The sequence below is a fragment of the Oenanthe melanoleuca genome, chromosome 19 (assembly GCF_029582105.1).
Source record: "Oenanthe melanoleuca isolate GR-GAL-2019-014 chromosome 19, OMel1.0, whole genome shotgun sequence".
In the NCBI taxonomy this organism is placed as follows: domain Eukaryota; kingdom Metazoa; phylum Chordata; class Aves; order Passeriformes; family Muscicapidae; genus Oenanthe; species Oenanthe melanoleuca.
Genome location: NC_079352.1, coordinates 4,653,667 through 4,669,822, shown reverse-complemented (window position 1 = coordinate 4,669,822; position 16,156 = coordinate 4,653,667). Strand labels below are relative to the sequence as shown.

The 16,156-nt window shown below is 61.1% G+C and overlaps 2 protein-coding genes across 3 annotated transcripts; one reads left to right on the top strand and one right to left on the bottom strand.

Annotated features, from left to right (window-relative positions):
- Positions 1-256: 256 nt before the first annotated feature.
- LOC130260788 (translation initiation factor IF-2-like) lies at positions 257-2,537 on the bottom strand. Its single transcript, XM_056506484.1, has 3 exons — positions 2,397-2,537; positions 1,002-1,056; positions 257-634 (listed from the first exon to the last, which is right to left on the bottom strand). The coding sequence occupies exons 1-3, from the start codon at positions 2,535-2,537 to the stop codon at positions 555-557; spliced, it is 276 nt and encodes a 91-aa protein (XP_056362459.1). The 3' UTR covers positions 257-554.
- Positions 2,538-3,962: 1,425 nt separating this feature from the next.
- Positions 3,963-15,935, top strand: WDR81 (WD repeat domain 81). Of its 2 annotated transcripts, XM_056506451.1 has the most exons (11): positions 3,963-4,081; positions 4,881-8,429; positions 8,646-8,753; positions 8,859-9,049; positions 10,863-11,053; positions 11,239-11,404; positions 11,550-11,715; positions 12,009-12,698; positions 12,853-12,998; positions 13,177-13,356; positions 14,226-15,935. In XM_056506451.1, the coding sequence occupies exons 2-11, from the start codon at positions 4,889-4,891 to the stop codon at positions 14,550-14,552; spliced, it is 5,706 nt and encodes a 1,901-aa protein (XP_056362426.1). In that variant the 5' UTR covers positions 3,963-4,081; positions 4,881-4,888; the 3' UTR covers positions 14,553-15,935. The 2 variants fall into 2 exon arrangements, with proteins under 2 accessions (XP_056362426.1, XP_056362427.1); XM_056506452.1 differs by lacking the exon at positions 3,963-4,081 and having other exon boundaries at positions 4,493-8,429.
- Positions 15,936-16,156: the final 221 nt, after the last annotated feature.

Genomic DNA, 16,156 nt, shown 5'->3' with positions numbered 1-16,156 from the left:
CTCCATCCCACTGCCTGGCATGGTGTAGGATTAATCCTGAGCTCAGCAGCAGGTCAGACCTGTGGGCTACGCCCAGCCTTTGGCTCAGGACAAGCCCAAAGCACCCGAAGGACCAACCCTCCACTGGCAGACCCCAGAGTGGCATCAGCTGGGGGCACAGCTCTGGTGCTGTGGCCCCCCCAGGGTCTGCAGCCCCCACCATCTTCCCACCTGATCCAGGCAACCCACAGGTAACAAACTTCCTAAAACTGAGCAGTTGAGCAAAACAACGTTTAATGCTTCTCTCAGTCTCCTCCAGTGACCTCCCAGCTCAGTGCCACCCCACTGAGGGGGGGACACAGTCTGACAGCCCTGCTGGCACAGCTGCCTGGCAATCCTCCAGCCAAGGCTCTGCCTGGAGGCTTCAAGGAGACTTTCTTCATCCTGGTTGGACTCATCCTCAGGACGCTGTGGAGTGGCTCATCCCATCACACAGGGCACGGCTCTGGCTGGCATCCAAGGTCCCAGTGACCAGAAGAGAGTGGCTACATTCAACAGTTCTTCAACTGGCAGCTTTAGCTACTGGAGAAGGACATAAAGCTTGCCACTGAAGAACTGGTGCTGGTTAGCCAGGAGCAGGGTGGCACAGCATTACCTGGGAAAGGAAACACACATTTCAGAGCCAGGATTGAACTGTGCCGAGCTGAGCTGTCACCAACAGCAGCTTCTCTCCCTCATCCCAACGTTGATCTATCGCTCTGTCCTCTCCCCAGGGACATTCCCCCATCGAAGGAAATCCAGAGACAGCTCCAACCCAAACTCTCCCCATCCCTCCCCTCTCCTAAAGCAGGTAGTGCACGAGCTCCAGCACCTGCAGCCAGCTCTAAACCACAAGCGACAGGCAGGGAAACCCAAGGCCATTTCTGCTGGAAAATAAGAGATAAGGCAACCTGCTTGGGCAGGGCTGGTGGCCGCAGCAGGGAGGCCACTGCAGGTAGGGGTTCAGCGTTCCCAGGGCTCACCTCGGGCATCCATCAGCGCTGGCAGGGTCCCACCTGGACGGGAGCCAGCCACTTCCTGACGGGGAAGACACTTTGTCAGGCGGCTGCTGCCAAGCCACCGGCAGGGGAATTTCGGGCAGCTCAGCCCCTTTCTGAAAGGTTTTTTTGGAGGGTGAGAACGCCAACCCCAGCGCTGGTGTGGGACCCCAGTGCTTCCTCCTTGGCCCGGGAAAAAATCCCTTTTCTACAACACCCAGCTCTTTGGCTGCTGGGGAACGAGTTTTGGGAACCTCCCGGGAAACCGGGCATGGTGGGGGACAGATGGCAACAGGAAACATGGGAAACCCCCGAGGGGGTCATCACAGCATCCGCCCACCAGCGTCACCCCAAAGCACCGGGGACCCCGGCTGGCCCCAGGCCCGGGCGGGCAGCGGGGGAGGCCGGAGCCGGTGGGTGCTGCGGCGGGGGCTGCGGGGCTTTCGGTGCGGGGCCGGCGGCCGGGGCGCAGCGGCGGCGGCGGGGCCCGGCGGGGATGCCGAGCATTCCTGGCGTGCCGGGTACATCTGGTCCGGATTCCAGCGAGCTGGTCCCGGCCCTGCTCCACCCCCGCCGGCCCGTGAATCAGCACCCGCCGCTGAAGCCACCGGCCCCGCCGGCACCGGGGTCCCCGCCAGCACCGGGGGCCGGCCGGGGGGGCTGTGCCGGTAATAGGGTTCCCACCCAGCCCTTCTCAGCACCGACAGATCCCAGCGGCTCCGGGAAGTGCCCCGGGGGGAGCTCGCCCCGCTAATAAAAAACGCTGTGCCCCCAACTGGTGCCCCTCTCCCGGTATAACCGGGTCACCTCCCCCTCCCCCAGTGTCTCTCCTCTCGGTAAAACCAACTCCCTCCTCCCCCCTAACGGAGGCAGCACCCCCCCACCCCGACGCCGCTCCACGGCAAAGCCGCTCCCTCCACGACCCCCGGGACACCCCGCCGCCCTCCCGGCCCTCCGCTGCCTGGGATGCTCCGCTCCGTGCCCACGGCGGGGAGCGGCCGCGGGTCAAAGTCTGCCCAGTCCGGTCCCGGAGTGAAGGTCACCCCCGGGGCGGCCACCGCCCGTGGCGGGGAGGCCCCGGCCGCAGCCCCGCCCGCCCCACCGGGACCCCCCGGCCCGGGAGCCGCGCACGGGCCCCGGCCCCAGCCCCCCCTCCCCGCCCCACCGACACCGGGGGCGAGGCCGCCCGGCCCAGGCGACGCCGCGGAGCCCGGCCAAGGACGCGCCGCGCCGCAACCCCCCATGGCCGGCCTGCCCCGGGGAAAGGTGACCTTCCCTAACGGGGCACGGTGGGGCCCCCTAACCCCCGGAGCACCGAGGGCGCCGTACGGGGCTCCGCCACCCTTACCGCCCGTCCCAGCGCAGAACCGGCGGACCCACCTGCGCGGCTCGGCCGGGCCCGACTCGGCCCGGCGCCGGCACCGCCACCCCGCCGGTGCCGCCCCGGCCGTGCCCGGTGCCGGTGCCGCCGCCTCCCCCCGCCGCGCGCCGGCTCCGTCCCGGATCAGCTGGCGGAGTCATGACGCAGCCGCCCCCCGGCCACGCCCCCCGACCACGCCCCCGAGCCAATCGCCGGCCGGCACCGCCGGCCCGCGCCGCGCCCGCCCCCGCGCCGCGATTGCCGCCCGCTCCCGCCAATGGCGGCCCGGAGCGACCCGCGGCTCAGCCAATGGGGAGGCGAGGCGAGCGCTCTGCCCCGCCCGCCCCGCCCGCCCCGCCCGGGGAGAGTTCGGCTCCCTCCCGGCCGGGTGGCGGTTGCCGTGGGAACGGACGGGGCCACCCCCGCCGAGGGGCACGCCGGGAGTTGTAGTGCGGCGCGGCGCTCCCGGCGTGCCCCGCGTGCTGTGAGTTGGCATTTTCAAGCGGGTGAAGGGGCGGCGGGGGCAGGGCGGCTCCAAAGGGCTCGACCCTGCCGTGGGCCTCGGACGGGGCGTGGCGCTGCCGCGGGCACAGCCCGGCCGCCCCCGCCCGCCCTCGGGCGGTGCCTCCCTGTGCTGGGGCTGGTGACACGGCCCCGATTCCGAGAAGTTGCTCTAAGTCCTCGACCAATCACAAGTGAGCGCTCGACGCTCGCACCAATGGGAGGGCGCGGGGGGCGTGGCCGCGAGAACTCGGCTGACCCCGATGACTTGGCAGCACCGCGCGATGACTGGACAACTTCTTTAAAGGGGCCGCGCCCGCCGCGGGTGCCGGCGGGGTAGAAGGCAGGACAGCGGCGGCCTGGCCCGGCCCGACCAGAAGCGCTCACCCACTGCCCCGGCGGCACTCCCAGCGCTGCCCCTTTAAAGGAAGCTGCGGTGCCCCTTTAAGGCCGTTTCCTGCCCTTCGTCCCAGTAACAGCTGATTGCAGCGGGCCAGGGCCGCGGGGCCAATCGGCGGCCGCCACGTCCCACCCACGTGACTCCCACGCGCCGCCGCGCCATGCGGCGCTGCCCGGCGGGAGCCCCCGGCGCCCTTAAAGGGACCGCCCATGGTTGTGGTGACCGTGTGCCCCGTGGGTACCGCCGCACCCGCCGGTCCCGGAGGCCCGGCACCGCCCGAGCGGCGGCGGGAGGACCCGGTTCGGCTCACGAGCACCGGGGCCAGACAGCTCCCGTAACGTGCGGTGCCTCGCGGGGCAGAGGGCGGCAGGTTCCCGGGGTGGCGGGGCTGCACTGGCCCCGCCGCCCCGCGCCGGCTCCCCCGGGCACTCACCTGCCGCCGGTGGGGTCCGCCCGCGGCGAGCGGGGACCCCTTTAAGACCGGCTGCCTCGTCAGCGCGGCTCCCCCGGCTCCAGCTGACAGCCCGGGGCGCCTCTGACGTAACTGTGACGTCACGCCCCGCCGGCGCGTCCCGCCCCGCCGCTGCCCATGCACGGCCCCGGCCCCGCGCACCGCCCCGGCCGCCCCGCCCCGCGGCCGCCGCACGGAGCCCCGGCCCGGCCCCGCGGGGCCCGGCGGGCAGCGCGGCCCGGCCCCCCCCGCGCACATGGCGGCGCGGCGGCCGCATGTGACCGCCGTCACCTGACCAACATGGCCGGGGCCGCCCCCGCCGCCGCCCGCCGCGGCTGAGCCGCCGCCGCCAGGTAACGCGGGGCCGCCGGGGCGCTGAGGGACCGCACGGGGGGGTGAGGGCTCCCCGGAGCGGCCTCGGGCCCGCGGGGCTCAGCCCGGCTCTGCCGTCCCCCCGCCCGTAGCGCGGGCCCGGAGGGGCCGGGGCCGCCTGACCGGCCGGGGCCGTGACTCGGTGCTGGGTCCGTGCTCCTTGCTCTGAGCATCCTCTGTGCCCCTCGCCGGGGCCCTGGGACTGCAGACGTTTCTTTGTGTCCCCTGCAGAGATCTCATCGTGTACCCGCTCCACCTGCGGAGGTGTCATTGTGTCCCCCCACCAACCCTGGGGCTGCGGATGTGCTCCTCCACATCCCATCATGTTCCTTTTGAGTTCGTGGGGCTGCGAATGTCCCATTGTGTCCCTCAAGCCTGGGGCTGCAGAGGTGCCATCACATCCCACTCCCTGGCTGTGGATGTTCCATTGCGTGTTCCCCCTCCAGCCCTCGGCCTGCAGAGGTTCTATCATGTCCCTTCCCCCAGCACTTGGATGTACAAGTCCCCATCGTGTCCCCATCGTGTCCCCCTGTCAGGGGCTGTGGAAGCCCCACCGTGTCACCCTGCCTGGCTGCACAGGTCCCACCTTGTCCCCCACAGCCAGGGCTGGTTCCTTCTCACCCCCCACACACAGGCACAGTGACCACGCTCCTCAAACCAGCTTTTTTTTTACCGCGGTGCCAATGGGGAAGTGAGACCTGCGGCTCGCTGGGGAGGGCAGGGTGGTTCTGCGCCGCTCCGCTCGCTCACAGCCTGTCTGGGCCACCTTTCTCCCGGCAGAATCCAGCATGGAAGGCTTCCTGCAGAGCGTGGAGAGGGACCTGAACATCGACCGCCGGCAGCTGGCCCCCGAGAGGACGCACGTCAGCGCCTTGGTGCCGGTGAAATGGCTGCAGAGCCTCAAGGAGCGCCGGGTGCTGCCGGCAGCCTGCCCGCGGCCCGAGGGGCTGAGCGAAGTGGAGCTCAGGACGTTCCTGCAGCACTCGGTGCAGAAACTGCCGGCGGGCTGGACACGGGTGGAGATCCACGGGCTGCGGAAGGCCCGGCTGGGCTACCCGCTGCGGGCACAGCCCCCCGAGCAGCGCTGCGGCGGCAGCGGGGACACCCTGCACGGCTTCATGCAGAGCGTGGCCACCCAGAACTACCACAACCTGTGGGGCCGGGCTCACAGGCTGTACGCGCGGCCCTACCGGCGCCCGGACGCGCCGCCCACGGTGCCGGCGCTGGACGCGCTGAGGGCTGCCCTGCACAGAGCCTACGGCTGCCCCGTCCTCCAGGTGGGCAGGAGCGTGCCTGGCACCTCCCCTGCCAAGGAGAGCGTGGCCAAAGGGATGCCCTTGTGCCCCAACGTGCTGCAGGCTGAGGCGCTGCTGGAGTCGGCTGACATGCTGTACATCGTCTATCCCTATGTGCAGTACTGCCTGCACGACGTTGTGACCTTCAGCCCGGCCAAGCTCACCAACAGCCACGCCAAGATCCTCTTCCTCCTCTTCCACGTGCTGCAGGCCATGAAGGCTTGTCACCAGGCGGGTCTGGCTTGTGGGGATTTCTCCCTCCGGGATGTGGCTGTGGATGAGAAGCTGTGCAGCCGGCTGCGTGTGAACTTCAGAGGGTACGAGGGACCGGGGGAAGAGGAGGAGGATCTGGAGGGTGGTCTGGAACGAGAGAGCAAGCAAAGCTGTGTGCAAAGGCAGGAGATGACATGCAGTGCCTGCCAGAAGGACCTCCGAGACCTGGTGTTGCAGTGGGTGCACGGGCAGGTCAGCAACTTTGACTACCTGATGCGTCTGAACAGCTTGGCTGGGAGGAGAATGGGAGACCCCAATTACCACCCAGTTCTTCCGTGGGTGGTGGACTTCACCACCAAAAACGGCAAGTTCAGGGACCTAAGGAAATCCAAGTTCCGCCTCAACAAGGGGGACAAGCAGCTGGACTTCACCTATGAGATGACCAAGCAGGCGTTTGTTGCAGGGGGGTCGAGTGGGGAGCAGCTCCACGTCCCCCATCACATCTCAGACGTGCTCTCAGACATCACCTACTACGTGTACACGGCCCGCAGGACACCCAAGGCCGTGCTGTGCTGCCACGTGAGGTCCCAGTGGGAGCCCAACGAGTACCCAGCCAGCATGGAGCGCATGCAGAGCTGGACGCCGGACGAGTGCATCCCCGAGTTTTACACAGACCCCTCCATCTTCCGCTCCATCCACCCCGACATGCCCGACCTGGACGTGCCGTCGTGGTGCAGCTCCTACGAGGAGTTCATCCAGGTTCACCGCATGCTGCTGGAGAGCCGCGAGGTCTCCCAGGACCTGCACCACTGGATCGACCTCACCTTTGGCTACAAGCTGCTGGGGAAGGATGCAGTCAAGGAGAAGAACGTCTGCCTCCACTTGGTTGACAACCACACGCACCTGACGACCTACGGGGTGGTGCAGCTCTTCGACCAGCCCCATCCCAGGCGCATGGTGGGACCTGCCTACACTCCTGCTGAAGCTCCAGCCATTGCCCGGCCCCTGCTCCAGAACATCCGGGAGACTGTGGTTTTGGAGGACATGCAAGGCCAGGTAACAGATGCAGTCAATGGGCTGGTCCTGGAGGCTACTCCCAGTGAAACCACATGGTCTGGGGAGAAACCCATCGCTGGTGAGGATGATTTGGAGCAAGGCACTGAAGCCCTGGATTCCATTTCTGCTCCTGGGAGAGCTCCTGACCAGCCCTGTGCCACTGTGCCTCCAGCACAGCCCTCCACCCTCCCTGCTTACGCCACCGACAGCAAATCCTCGGGGGTCCGACCGCTCCGTCGGAGCAAGGCTGGGGCTGTGGATCAGCTCGACATGAAGATCACACTTCCTGAGGGCTTCAATCCGCTCCAGGCCCTAGAGGAACTGGAGAAACTGGACAATTTCTTGGTTAAAGGCTTAAGCAGCGAGATGCAGCTGATGGAGCAGCCGTGGGAAGAGCCACCCTTGGGTCTCTCAGACCTCTTCCAGAGGGACATGCAGGCTCTGGGCATCCTGGTGGCCGAGATCATATTTGCACCGAGGCTCCGTCCCTCGAAGCCCGACGCGTCGCTGTGGGAGCGGTTCCTGATGGTGAGGAACCTCTGCCGTTACCACCCCAAGGAGATCCCGGCCCCGCTGCAGCACGTGCTGCACGTCCTGCTGCAGCTCAGCGTGCCCGTGGAGAAGCTGCTGAAGAGCAGGCCAGGCAAGGGCGCAGTGCAGCTGTTTGAATACAAACCCATCTCCCAGGGCCTGCCCCCACCCTGTCCCACGCAGCTCCTCAGCCCCTTCAGCTCCATTGTCCCCTTCCCCACGTACTTCCCAGCTCTGCACAAGTTCATTTTCACCTATCAGGCAAAGAAGATAGAGGATGAAGGGCAAGGTCGGGAGCTTGTTTTCCAGCTGTGGCAGCAGTTGGAGGGAATCCTTTCTGAAATCACTCCTGAGGGCCTGGAGATTCTTCTGCCTTTCATATTATCTCTGATGTCCGAGGAAAACACCGCTGTCTACGCAGCGTGGTACCTCTTTGAGCCCATAGCTAAATCCCTCGGGCCCAAGAATGCCAACAAATACCTGCTGAAGCCCCTGATCGGAGCCTACGAGACGCCCTGCTCCCGCCACGGCAGGTTCTACCTGTACACAGACTGCTTTGTGGCCCAGCTGATCGTGCGCCTGGGGCTGCAGCCCTTCCTCCTGAACCTGCTGCCCCACATCCTGCAGATCCTCGTGGGCATTGAGAGCTCGCGGGAGGAGAGCAAATCCTTCCTCGGCACCGCTGAGGACGATGAGAGCGGAGGGGAGAGCCCGGTGTCGTGTGTGTTTGGGGAGGAGATCAAGATGGATGTGGAGCACAGCTCTGCTGCACTCGACCTCCTGGACTACACCTCTGGGGTCAGCTTCCACGACCAGGCCTACCTGCCTGAGGGTGAGGACTTCCAGAGTGGGCTCTACGTCGGGGAATCCCTGCAGCCCCAGGAGCAGGAATCGCTCAGCCTCGGCCGGCTGAGTGACAAGAGCAGCGCCAGTGAGGTGTCCCTGGGCGAGGACAGACCTGCAGATGGAGACTCCCAGAAGGACAAAAGCAGCTTGAAGTCCATGGACAGCAGCCAGGACCTTAAGCAGAGCGAGGAGTCGGAGGAGGAGGAAGAGGAGCACGAGGAAGAGGAGCACGAGGATGCTGCGGTCGACGCGGAGCTGACGGTGGTCGTGGATGCTGCTGGGACCTCGGTGGATGTCACCCTGGCTGATGACAGCAGCGAGCCAGAGGATGGGGAGGGAGAGGAGCTGCCAGATCACTCTGATGACAAAGAGCAGACCATACTGCTGGGTAAGACCCTGTCAGCATCCAGGCTATTGGGCTGAGCCTCGGGAGAAACGGGTCCCGATTTGGGGGTGTTTGTGGTCCCAGCTTGGGGACAGTGATAAAACCAGGGTAAGAGGCCAGGACCGCCCGTGGCTCTGTGAGTCAGGGCTGGGGCAGCAGGGGCTGGTAGCTAATCTGTGCATGCTGGGCGCTGTCCTTGTGACTGCTGTTGTTTTGCAGACACAGCCTGTAAGATGGTGAGGTGGCTCTCGGCCAAGCTGGGCCCGACCGTCACATCCCGCTTCATCGCCAGGAACCTGCTCCGGCTGCTCACCTCCTGCTACATCGGTAACGCCTCCCCCCTGCTCCCAGGGTGGGCTGTGCCCCCAGTCTGTCTGCTGGAGGCTTGGGTGTGGCTGCTGCTTCAGCTCACATGTGTTGTTCCCTGGGCAGGCCCGACCAGGCAGCAGTTTGTACCGAGCAGTGACGAGAGCAGTCCCCTGAGCACAGGAAATATCTACCAGAAGCGGCCGGTGCTGGGAGATCAGGTGTCCAAGCCAGTGCTGGCCTGCCTCGTGCACGTGGCATATTTGTATGGAGAGCCTGTCCTCACCTACCAGTACCTGCCCTACATCAGCTACCTGGTCAGTATTGCCTTTTTCTCCTCTCTGTTGGAGCAAGAGCTGTGTCCAGGCACAAAGGGAAGGTGGAAAAAAAAATAGTCCAGCCTCACCAGGAGCCTTTTGTATAAAAACTGAGCTTGGCTGGGCCAGTGTTGGCTGAAAAGGGCAGGAGAGGCACTTTCACCTCCTGCTACAGGCTCCAGACTGCTCCCAGCAACACACATAGCCGTGTCCATACCCCTCTTTCCCTGCCAGACCTTGGGAAAGCAGAGAAAAAACATTTCTTCTGCTTTTCTGTGTCCAAACAGAGCTGGCACAAGGGTAGGATTGTGATAACAGGCAGGAGGAGCAGCTTGTGCTGCTGTGAGATTGCTGGAGTGAGTGTTCACAGAGGTCTGTGTGGGTAGATAGGGGTGAAGACCAACGGGTTTTCAACTGAATAAAAAGCACTGGCAAGGCTCACCAACTTTTCAGCTTGCAGTTCATAGCAAGAAGTAAATGTATAATACAGCTGGTTGAAAAACTTAATTTTTCATTAAAAATAAAAAGGTTTTGAATGTTTTAAACAGGCTTATTTTTCATATTGCTCCCTTTTTAGTGGTTGTAAACACTTTGGTTATGGATTCTCGTTTAAATGGAAAACTTCAGTAGCTTTCTGATAATTTAAACATAGAGGAAAAGAGGCCACAGCTGTTCATTTAAAGAAAACAAAAAGGCATTGTCAGTTTTTCCAGTGTTGAAGGGGATATTTTTCAGGGGAAAAAATCCTATTTTTCAGCAAAAATCATTCTCCACCCAGTTGCAATCATAGCTCCAGCTGTTCTGCTTTGCTTTCCTAAGCTCATTGCTTGGGGGCACAGAGGGGATTAATACCCCTGTGAAACAGCATTTGGCAACCTGATACTGCAGCGATGGAACTTGCAGGTCACAAATGGGATAAAGTCAATCCTTCTTGCAGGATTTGGCAGGGTGGCTATTTTGTGAGAGGAAGAGCCTCTGTGATGAGCTGGAAGATGGCAGGTGTACAAGAAATATAGCAGGAACTGGGAATTGTCTGTGGGTTTTGTTACTGGCTCTCTTTTCTTGGGTGTTTGATTTGTCTAGGAGTTAGGAAATAGGACAATCTAGGAAGAAATATTTTAGTGTTGCTGCTGTTGTTATTAACTCTTTGGCACTGCCATAACAGCAGCAGTACATTGTCAGCAGAAAAAGGATGTGCAGTTCTGCCTCATGAAATTGTTTAGCAGCTGGATTTCTAGAAGTCAGCAGCAGGTTTGCCCATAATTTGTGCTTGGATATTTCATGCAAGGATTGTTCCTCTGCAGACTGTGGGATGAAGACAAGGATTTTTGCTTTTAAGTTGTGTGTATGTAAAAGTTTCCCCTCTCTCTGTGCTGGCAAATGATGTTCAGGGTGGTTTTGGCCAGTGTGGGGTTGGTCTTGCTACTGAGCTTCCCACTTGTGGGGATGTTGTACTCTGCAGAGGAAATCTGTGAGTTTAGGGGTGTCATTCCTCATTTTCTCCAGGCTCATCCTTTGTGCTGATAGGTGCCTGTCAGTTTTTGGACTCATCCCTTGAGTGCCAGACACATTTTGCTGTTGAGACTCAGGTTCCTTTTCCAGGAGCTGTGACTAGCAGTGTGTGCTGGGTTCGAGGCTGGGCTCAGGTGACCCCGGGGTCACCTTTGCTGTGTCCTGCTGGGGACCCTGGCACTGAAGGAGTCCCTTCCACAGGCTGTGGCCCTGGCACTGTGTCCCTTTCACAGGCTGTGGCCCTGGCACTGAGGGAGTCCCTTCCACAGGCTGTGGCCCTGGCACTGTGTCCCTTTCACAGGTTGCACCCGGCGGTGGCTCCGGCGGTGTCCGGCTGAACAGTCGGAAGGAGGCCGGGCTCCTGGCTGCTGTGACACTGACACAGAAGATTGTGGTGTGTCTGTCTGACACCACACTGATGGACATCCTCCCCAAGATCAGTCAGGAGGTGCTGCTGCCAGTGCTGGGCTTCCTCACTTCGCCAGCTGTCGGGTAAGCACTGCAGGATTGGCACAAAATCAGGGATTTGGGGATGGTTCTGTGGAGGCTGGGGTGGGTGTTTCTGCTCTGATGAGCATCTCCTTGCACTGATAACACAGAAAAGGCAGGAAGCATGAGGCAGAGGATGGAAAAAAGGGATATGTGGAGGGCAGGCTGGTCATGGATGTTCTCTTCAGTTTCCCCAGTGGAGCCCAGGCCCGTGTTGTCCTGTGTATGAAGACAATCAGCCTCATTGCCTTGATCTGCCTGCGGATCGGGCAGGAGATGGTGCAGCAGCACCTGAGTGACACAGTGAGAAACTTCTTTGGGGCATTCTCCCTGCTGCAGGAGCTGCATGACCAGGTCAGTGGTGTGGGAGAGCTCCTCCTGTACTTCCCCAGATGTGGGAATGTGGTGGGCATACCTGGCTGTGTTTGTGTGTAAAAAGCATCTGATCATGGGGTTTATCTGATCTTGGGGTTTATCTGACCTTGTTTCTCTTGTCCAGGGGTTGACAGCAGAGTCCCTGGGCAACTGTGAGGTGCCAGTGATGGAGGTGCCCCTTTCAGATGGAAAGCTGCTGTCCGTGGATCCATCTGTGCTGGTGGAGTTACAGAAGGTGTTCAACCCAGAGATGGCCTACATCACCTACATCCCCTTCTCCTGCTTGCTGGGTATGCCTTGGCCACCAGCTCCAGGGGTCTGTGAGGGAGCTCTGTGCTCTGGGTGTGCATGCTGCAGGGCAATCACAGCTCACAGGGCTGCTGGGGGAAACCCACAGCTTCTACAGCATGCCTTGGGCTGATTCGTGGCTTGGGAGCCCACTGGGCTTCTGGCTGCTTCAGCTGGGAGTGGATGTAGCTGACCTGGGGGATCTGTGTTCATGTCCCTGTGTATGGAGGGGGATGATGATGATGATGAGGAGGACATTGCTTCCCTTGCAGCCACGGTGTCTCTGTCCCCTCAGGTGACGTTATCCGGACGGTTGTGCCCAACCACTCTCTGGTTGAGAAGCTGGCCAGCCTCCACCTGGAGAGTGTGAACCCCCAGAACCTGCAAGTTGTTGGCCTGGAACAAACACCGAGCTCAGACCAAGACCCTCGAGGGGCAGAGCCCTTCTCCAGCCCCCAGGAGGACACTCACTCGGGCACTTTTGGCAGTGTCCTGGTGGGGAACCGCATCCAGGTGCCTGTGGACACGCAGCGGGAGGGGCTGGGCTTGCTCCACCTCAGTGCTGGCACCGATGGGTTCGCTGCCAGCTCCTGCAGCGAGGACAACGCCCTGAAGCAGGAGCTGCCCCGCAGCACCCACATGCTGTGTGGGAACTGGCTGGCCTACTGGCAGTACGAGATCGGGGTGAGCCAGCACGACCCCCGCTTCCACTTCCACCAGATCAAGCTGCAGAGTTTCTCAGGGCACTGCGGGGCCATCAAGTGCGTGGCGCCGCTGGGCAGCGAGGATTTCTTCCTGAGTGGCAGCAAGGACAAGACGGTGCGGCTCTGGCCGCTGTACAACTACGGGGACGGCACCAGCGAGGTGCCGCCGCGCTTCACCTACGCCGAGCACAAGAAGTCCGTGTTCTACGTGAGCCAGCTGGAGGCACCGCAGCACGTGGTGAGCTGTGATGGCACCGTGCACATCTGGGACCAGTTCACGGGTAAGAAGGGAAAGGGTGAGGAGCTGGAGTGAACTGGTGCACCCTTACAGGCAGGGGCTGTGCTGAGTTTGGATGGCTCCTGTTAAAATCCAGCACAGAACCGGAGATTTGCTGTGTGACTTGTCTTGCCATAATATCTGTCATGTTTCCACAGGCAAACTTCTGCGGACTTTTGATGAGTTGGACAGCAAAGTCCCCATCACAGCTGTGACCACCATGCCACCTCCCTATCACAGCATCTCTGTGGCCAGTGCAGACTCTGTGCTGAGGTTCATCGACCACAGGAAGCCGGGACTACAGGTAGGGATGTGGTGCTCTGTGGGTCACCTTCCTGCAGCCCTGTGCTTAATGAGGGGATCATAGCTGGCAAAAAGCCCAAATCCCAAAGCCAGCTGCGATGGCTCCATGGAAAGCAGCTTGTCCCTTAAATGGCAGCTCCCCTGCCCTTCCTGCCCCAGCTGGACTGTGTGTCTTGCAGCACGAGTTCCGCCTGGCCAGTGGCGTGAGCGCGGGGCTGATCCGCTGCCTGGCCGTGAGCCCGAGCGGCCGCAGCGTCATGGCCGGCTTCTCCTCGGGCTTCATCGTGCTGCTGGACACCAGGATGGGGCTCATCATGCGGGGCTGGCCTGCCCATGAGGGAGACATCCTGCAGATCAAGGTGAGAGGCTCGGCTGGGATCAGGGAGGGGCCTCGGTGATGCTCTGAGCTGTGTGGAGCATCCTTCCTTCAGGGCTGGTGTGCTTCATCCTTGCAGTGTCCCTGAGAGGCTGCCCAAGCTCTCCTGCCCCATGGTTTGTGCTGCTGCCAGCTGTTCTTGGTCCAACTCGTGCTGCCAGATTTCAGCCCTCCTGGGTTTCAATCCCTGCCAGGCAGGTCTGCAGCAGGGGCAGGGAGGAGTCGTGGCTCCTGTGAAGGAGTAAATGTGCTGCTTTCTCCACGGGGCTCTCAGCTTCCCTGGGAGAGTGTTGCTCTAATGAGTAACTCTTGTCCATATTTACCCACCCCAGGGAGCAGTGCTGGGTCTCCAGTGTCCTCGACCCAAACGTGGGTTAAACAAAGTTCAGCAGTGTGGGTTGTTTACCCTCTCACTAGCTCTGCTAATAACAAGCTCCAGGCTTCTCCTACCCTCAGCAGTATTTTCAACTGTGAGAGAGCCTCCCAGTTCCTTCTCTTGAGAAGGAAAATAGCTTGGCAGGTGATTTAGTGGAGAGGGAGACTGCATGGTAATCCCTGTACCCACTGCAGTGGTAACAGATGATGAATCAGATGTGTTGGGTGTCAGGGTGTTGTTGAGAAGAGGCCCAGCCCATCTCTTGGAGGAGACTGTCAGCTACCAGAGCATCCTTTAGCTTGCAGTGTCCACCCAAGGCCTTGCTAACATGCTCAGCACCATCAGCTGCTTGGAAATGGCTCAGACTGTCCTGAGGGATTGCACGGTGACTGCTGGATCACTGGCAGCCACCTGTGCAGCACCAGATTGTGAGATTTTACAGAAATGTCTGGTCACTGACCTTTCCTCTCCTGCAGGCTGCAGAGGGCAACGTGCTGATCAGCTCCTCTTCAGATCATTCCCTGACTGTCTGGAAGGAGCTGGAGCAGAAACCTTTGCACCACTACAAATCTGCCTCCGAGCCCATCCACGCCTTCGACCTCTACGGTAACGAGGTGGTCACTGGCACTGTGGCCAACAAGATCGGGGTCTACTCCATGCTGGAGTCCTCAGCCCTGCCCAGCAGCACCACCAAGCTGAGCTCAGAGAACTTTCGGGGTACCCTGACCAGCCTGGCAGTGCTGCCCACAAAGTGCCACCTCCTGCTGGGCTCGGACAACGGCATCATCCGGCTCCTGGCGTAGCGAGCCCAGCCTGGCAGCCTGTGCCTGTCCCACAGGGCTGTGCTGCAGCTGGAGCCAGCAGTGTGGCTTTTGGAGGAGGCAGGCAGATGTTTCTGAGCAGAGGATGCAGGGGGACGTGTACTTGTTACGTCTCAACCTCTTTCTGTATCTTGAAAAAGAAAAAAAAAAAAAAAGCCATAACTGAGAAACCTCCGCTGCTGCTGGGAGAGATGTTGGGCGTTGTAGGTCACTGTCACCCCTGCAGAGAGGCCTGGAGCTTTCCTTACCGTGTGTGCCTGATCCCCAGGGGACTGTGAGCTGCCCTCCACACAATAGGGACCACAGGTACCCTCCCCACTTCAGTTTAGGGGTGGGAGGTGCCCCTTGACAAATCACAACCGTTTAGCTACTGCCACCTGCACTTCCCTTCCCTTCCCTTCCCTTCCTCTCCTGAACCCCTGAACAGCCCCACTGGGATGGCAGGAGCTGGGCCTGGGAACTGCTGCCTTTGCAGCTGCCTCTCTTCCTCCTCCTGTGGCCACTGCCCAAAGCTCAGAGGAGGTGCTCTGTGAACTTTAGGTTCTGCCAGCTGAATTGGAGCCTGAATGGGAGGAGGAGAAGGTTCACCAGAGCCCTTCTGCTGCCATGCTGGTTCCAGGGCAAAGACTGGAATGGAAGCCAGCCAAGGCACAAACCCCATCTGCTCTGCCAGTTCCTGTAGGAATGGGCTGCTGCACAGGGGCAGATTGGGGTGGGAATGTGACTCTAAGGAGGCCAAAACTAGATGCTTCCATGGGAATTTTGGCTTCTGGAGCAGTGGGGTAGGGCTGTTGTTGGTTCCTGCCCCAGCATCCCATGATGATGTAAGGGGTGAGGAATGCCATGTGTGCTGTACTGGCAGTGATCCTCGATAAATCCTTCTAATCCTCTCCTTCGTGCTGCTCAGGCTCCTGGGGAAGACAGGACAGTAAAAAGGTGCTCAGTTTTGTGCCCTCCTGCCCTTGTGGGGTGAGAGGCAGGAGGCAAGAATCCAGCATGGTCTCTCTTTGACCTTTCCTTTGGGACAGCACTGTCTATTCCCACCCCAAAGGCACAGAGAGTGCTCTTTGCCCCACCAGTAGGAGCAGTTTCTTCCCTTCTATTGCAGCCCTTTTCCCACCCATCCTTCAGTTTAGCCAGAGCCAGTATCAGGGAGCAGGAAGCTCTTACCTTGGGCAGAGGAGGAGCCAGCTGTGGGTTGTCCTGGGTGGGGAAAGGGCTTCCATCCTGCAGCTGGGGAGGTGAATGGTTGGCCAGTGCTGTCCTTCCCTACCCAAGGGGAGCTCTCAGTCCCGTGTTGCCTATTAACCATTTGCAATAGATGTAAATATTTACTTCTAATAAACTCTTTGAAAGAGCTGCAGAGCTGGGGGTGTGTGTGGAAGTTTTGTGCTGGAGGGGCTGGGTGTGCTGGCTGCAGCTCATCCAAAGTGACACCTCTTCCTTCAGGCTCCTCTTGTGTTCTGGGGGAGCCCTGGATGTAGGATAGGACTCTGCTGCACAGAATTTGCTTTCCAAGGGGAAGTGGCTCCCTGTGTTGCAGCAGCACATCCCAAATGTGGTTGCAGAGCTCAGATTTATCACCC

Excerpts from the sequence above, each read along its gene's own strand:
- WDR81 (XM_056506451.1), top strand. The coding sequence starts at position 4,889 with ATGGAAGGCTTCCTGCAGAGCGTGGAGAGGGACCTGAACATCGACCGC. Across the intron at positions 9,050-10,862 it reads TGCCCTACATCAGCTACCTG|GTTGCACCCGGCGGTGGCTC; the intron begins GTCAGTATTGCC and ends TCCCTTTCACAG. Across the intron at positions 11,405-11,549 it reads TGCAGGAGCTGCATGACCAG|GGGTTGACAGCAGAGTCCCT; the intron begins GTCAGTGGTGTG and ends TCTCTTGTCCAG.
- LOC130260788 (XM_056506484.1), bottom strand. The coding sequence starts at position 2,537 with ATGACTCCGCCAGCTGATCCGGGACGGAGCCGGCGCGCGGCGGGGGGA. Across the intron at positions 1,057-2,396 it reads GGCCCGGCCGAGCCGCGCAG|GAAGTGGCTGGCTCCCGTCC; the intron begins GTGGGTCCGCCG and ends CTTCCCCGTCAG. Across the intron at positions 635-1,001 it reads AGCGCTGATGGATGCCCGAG|GTAATGCTGTGCCACCCTGC; the intron begins GTGAGCCCTGGG and ends TTCCTTTCCCAG.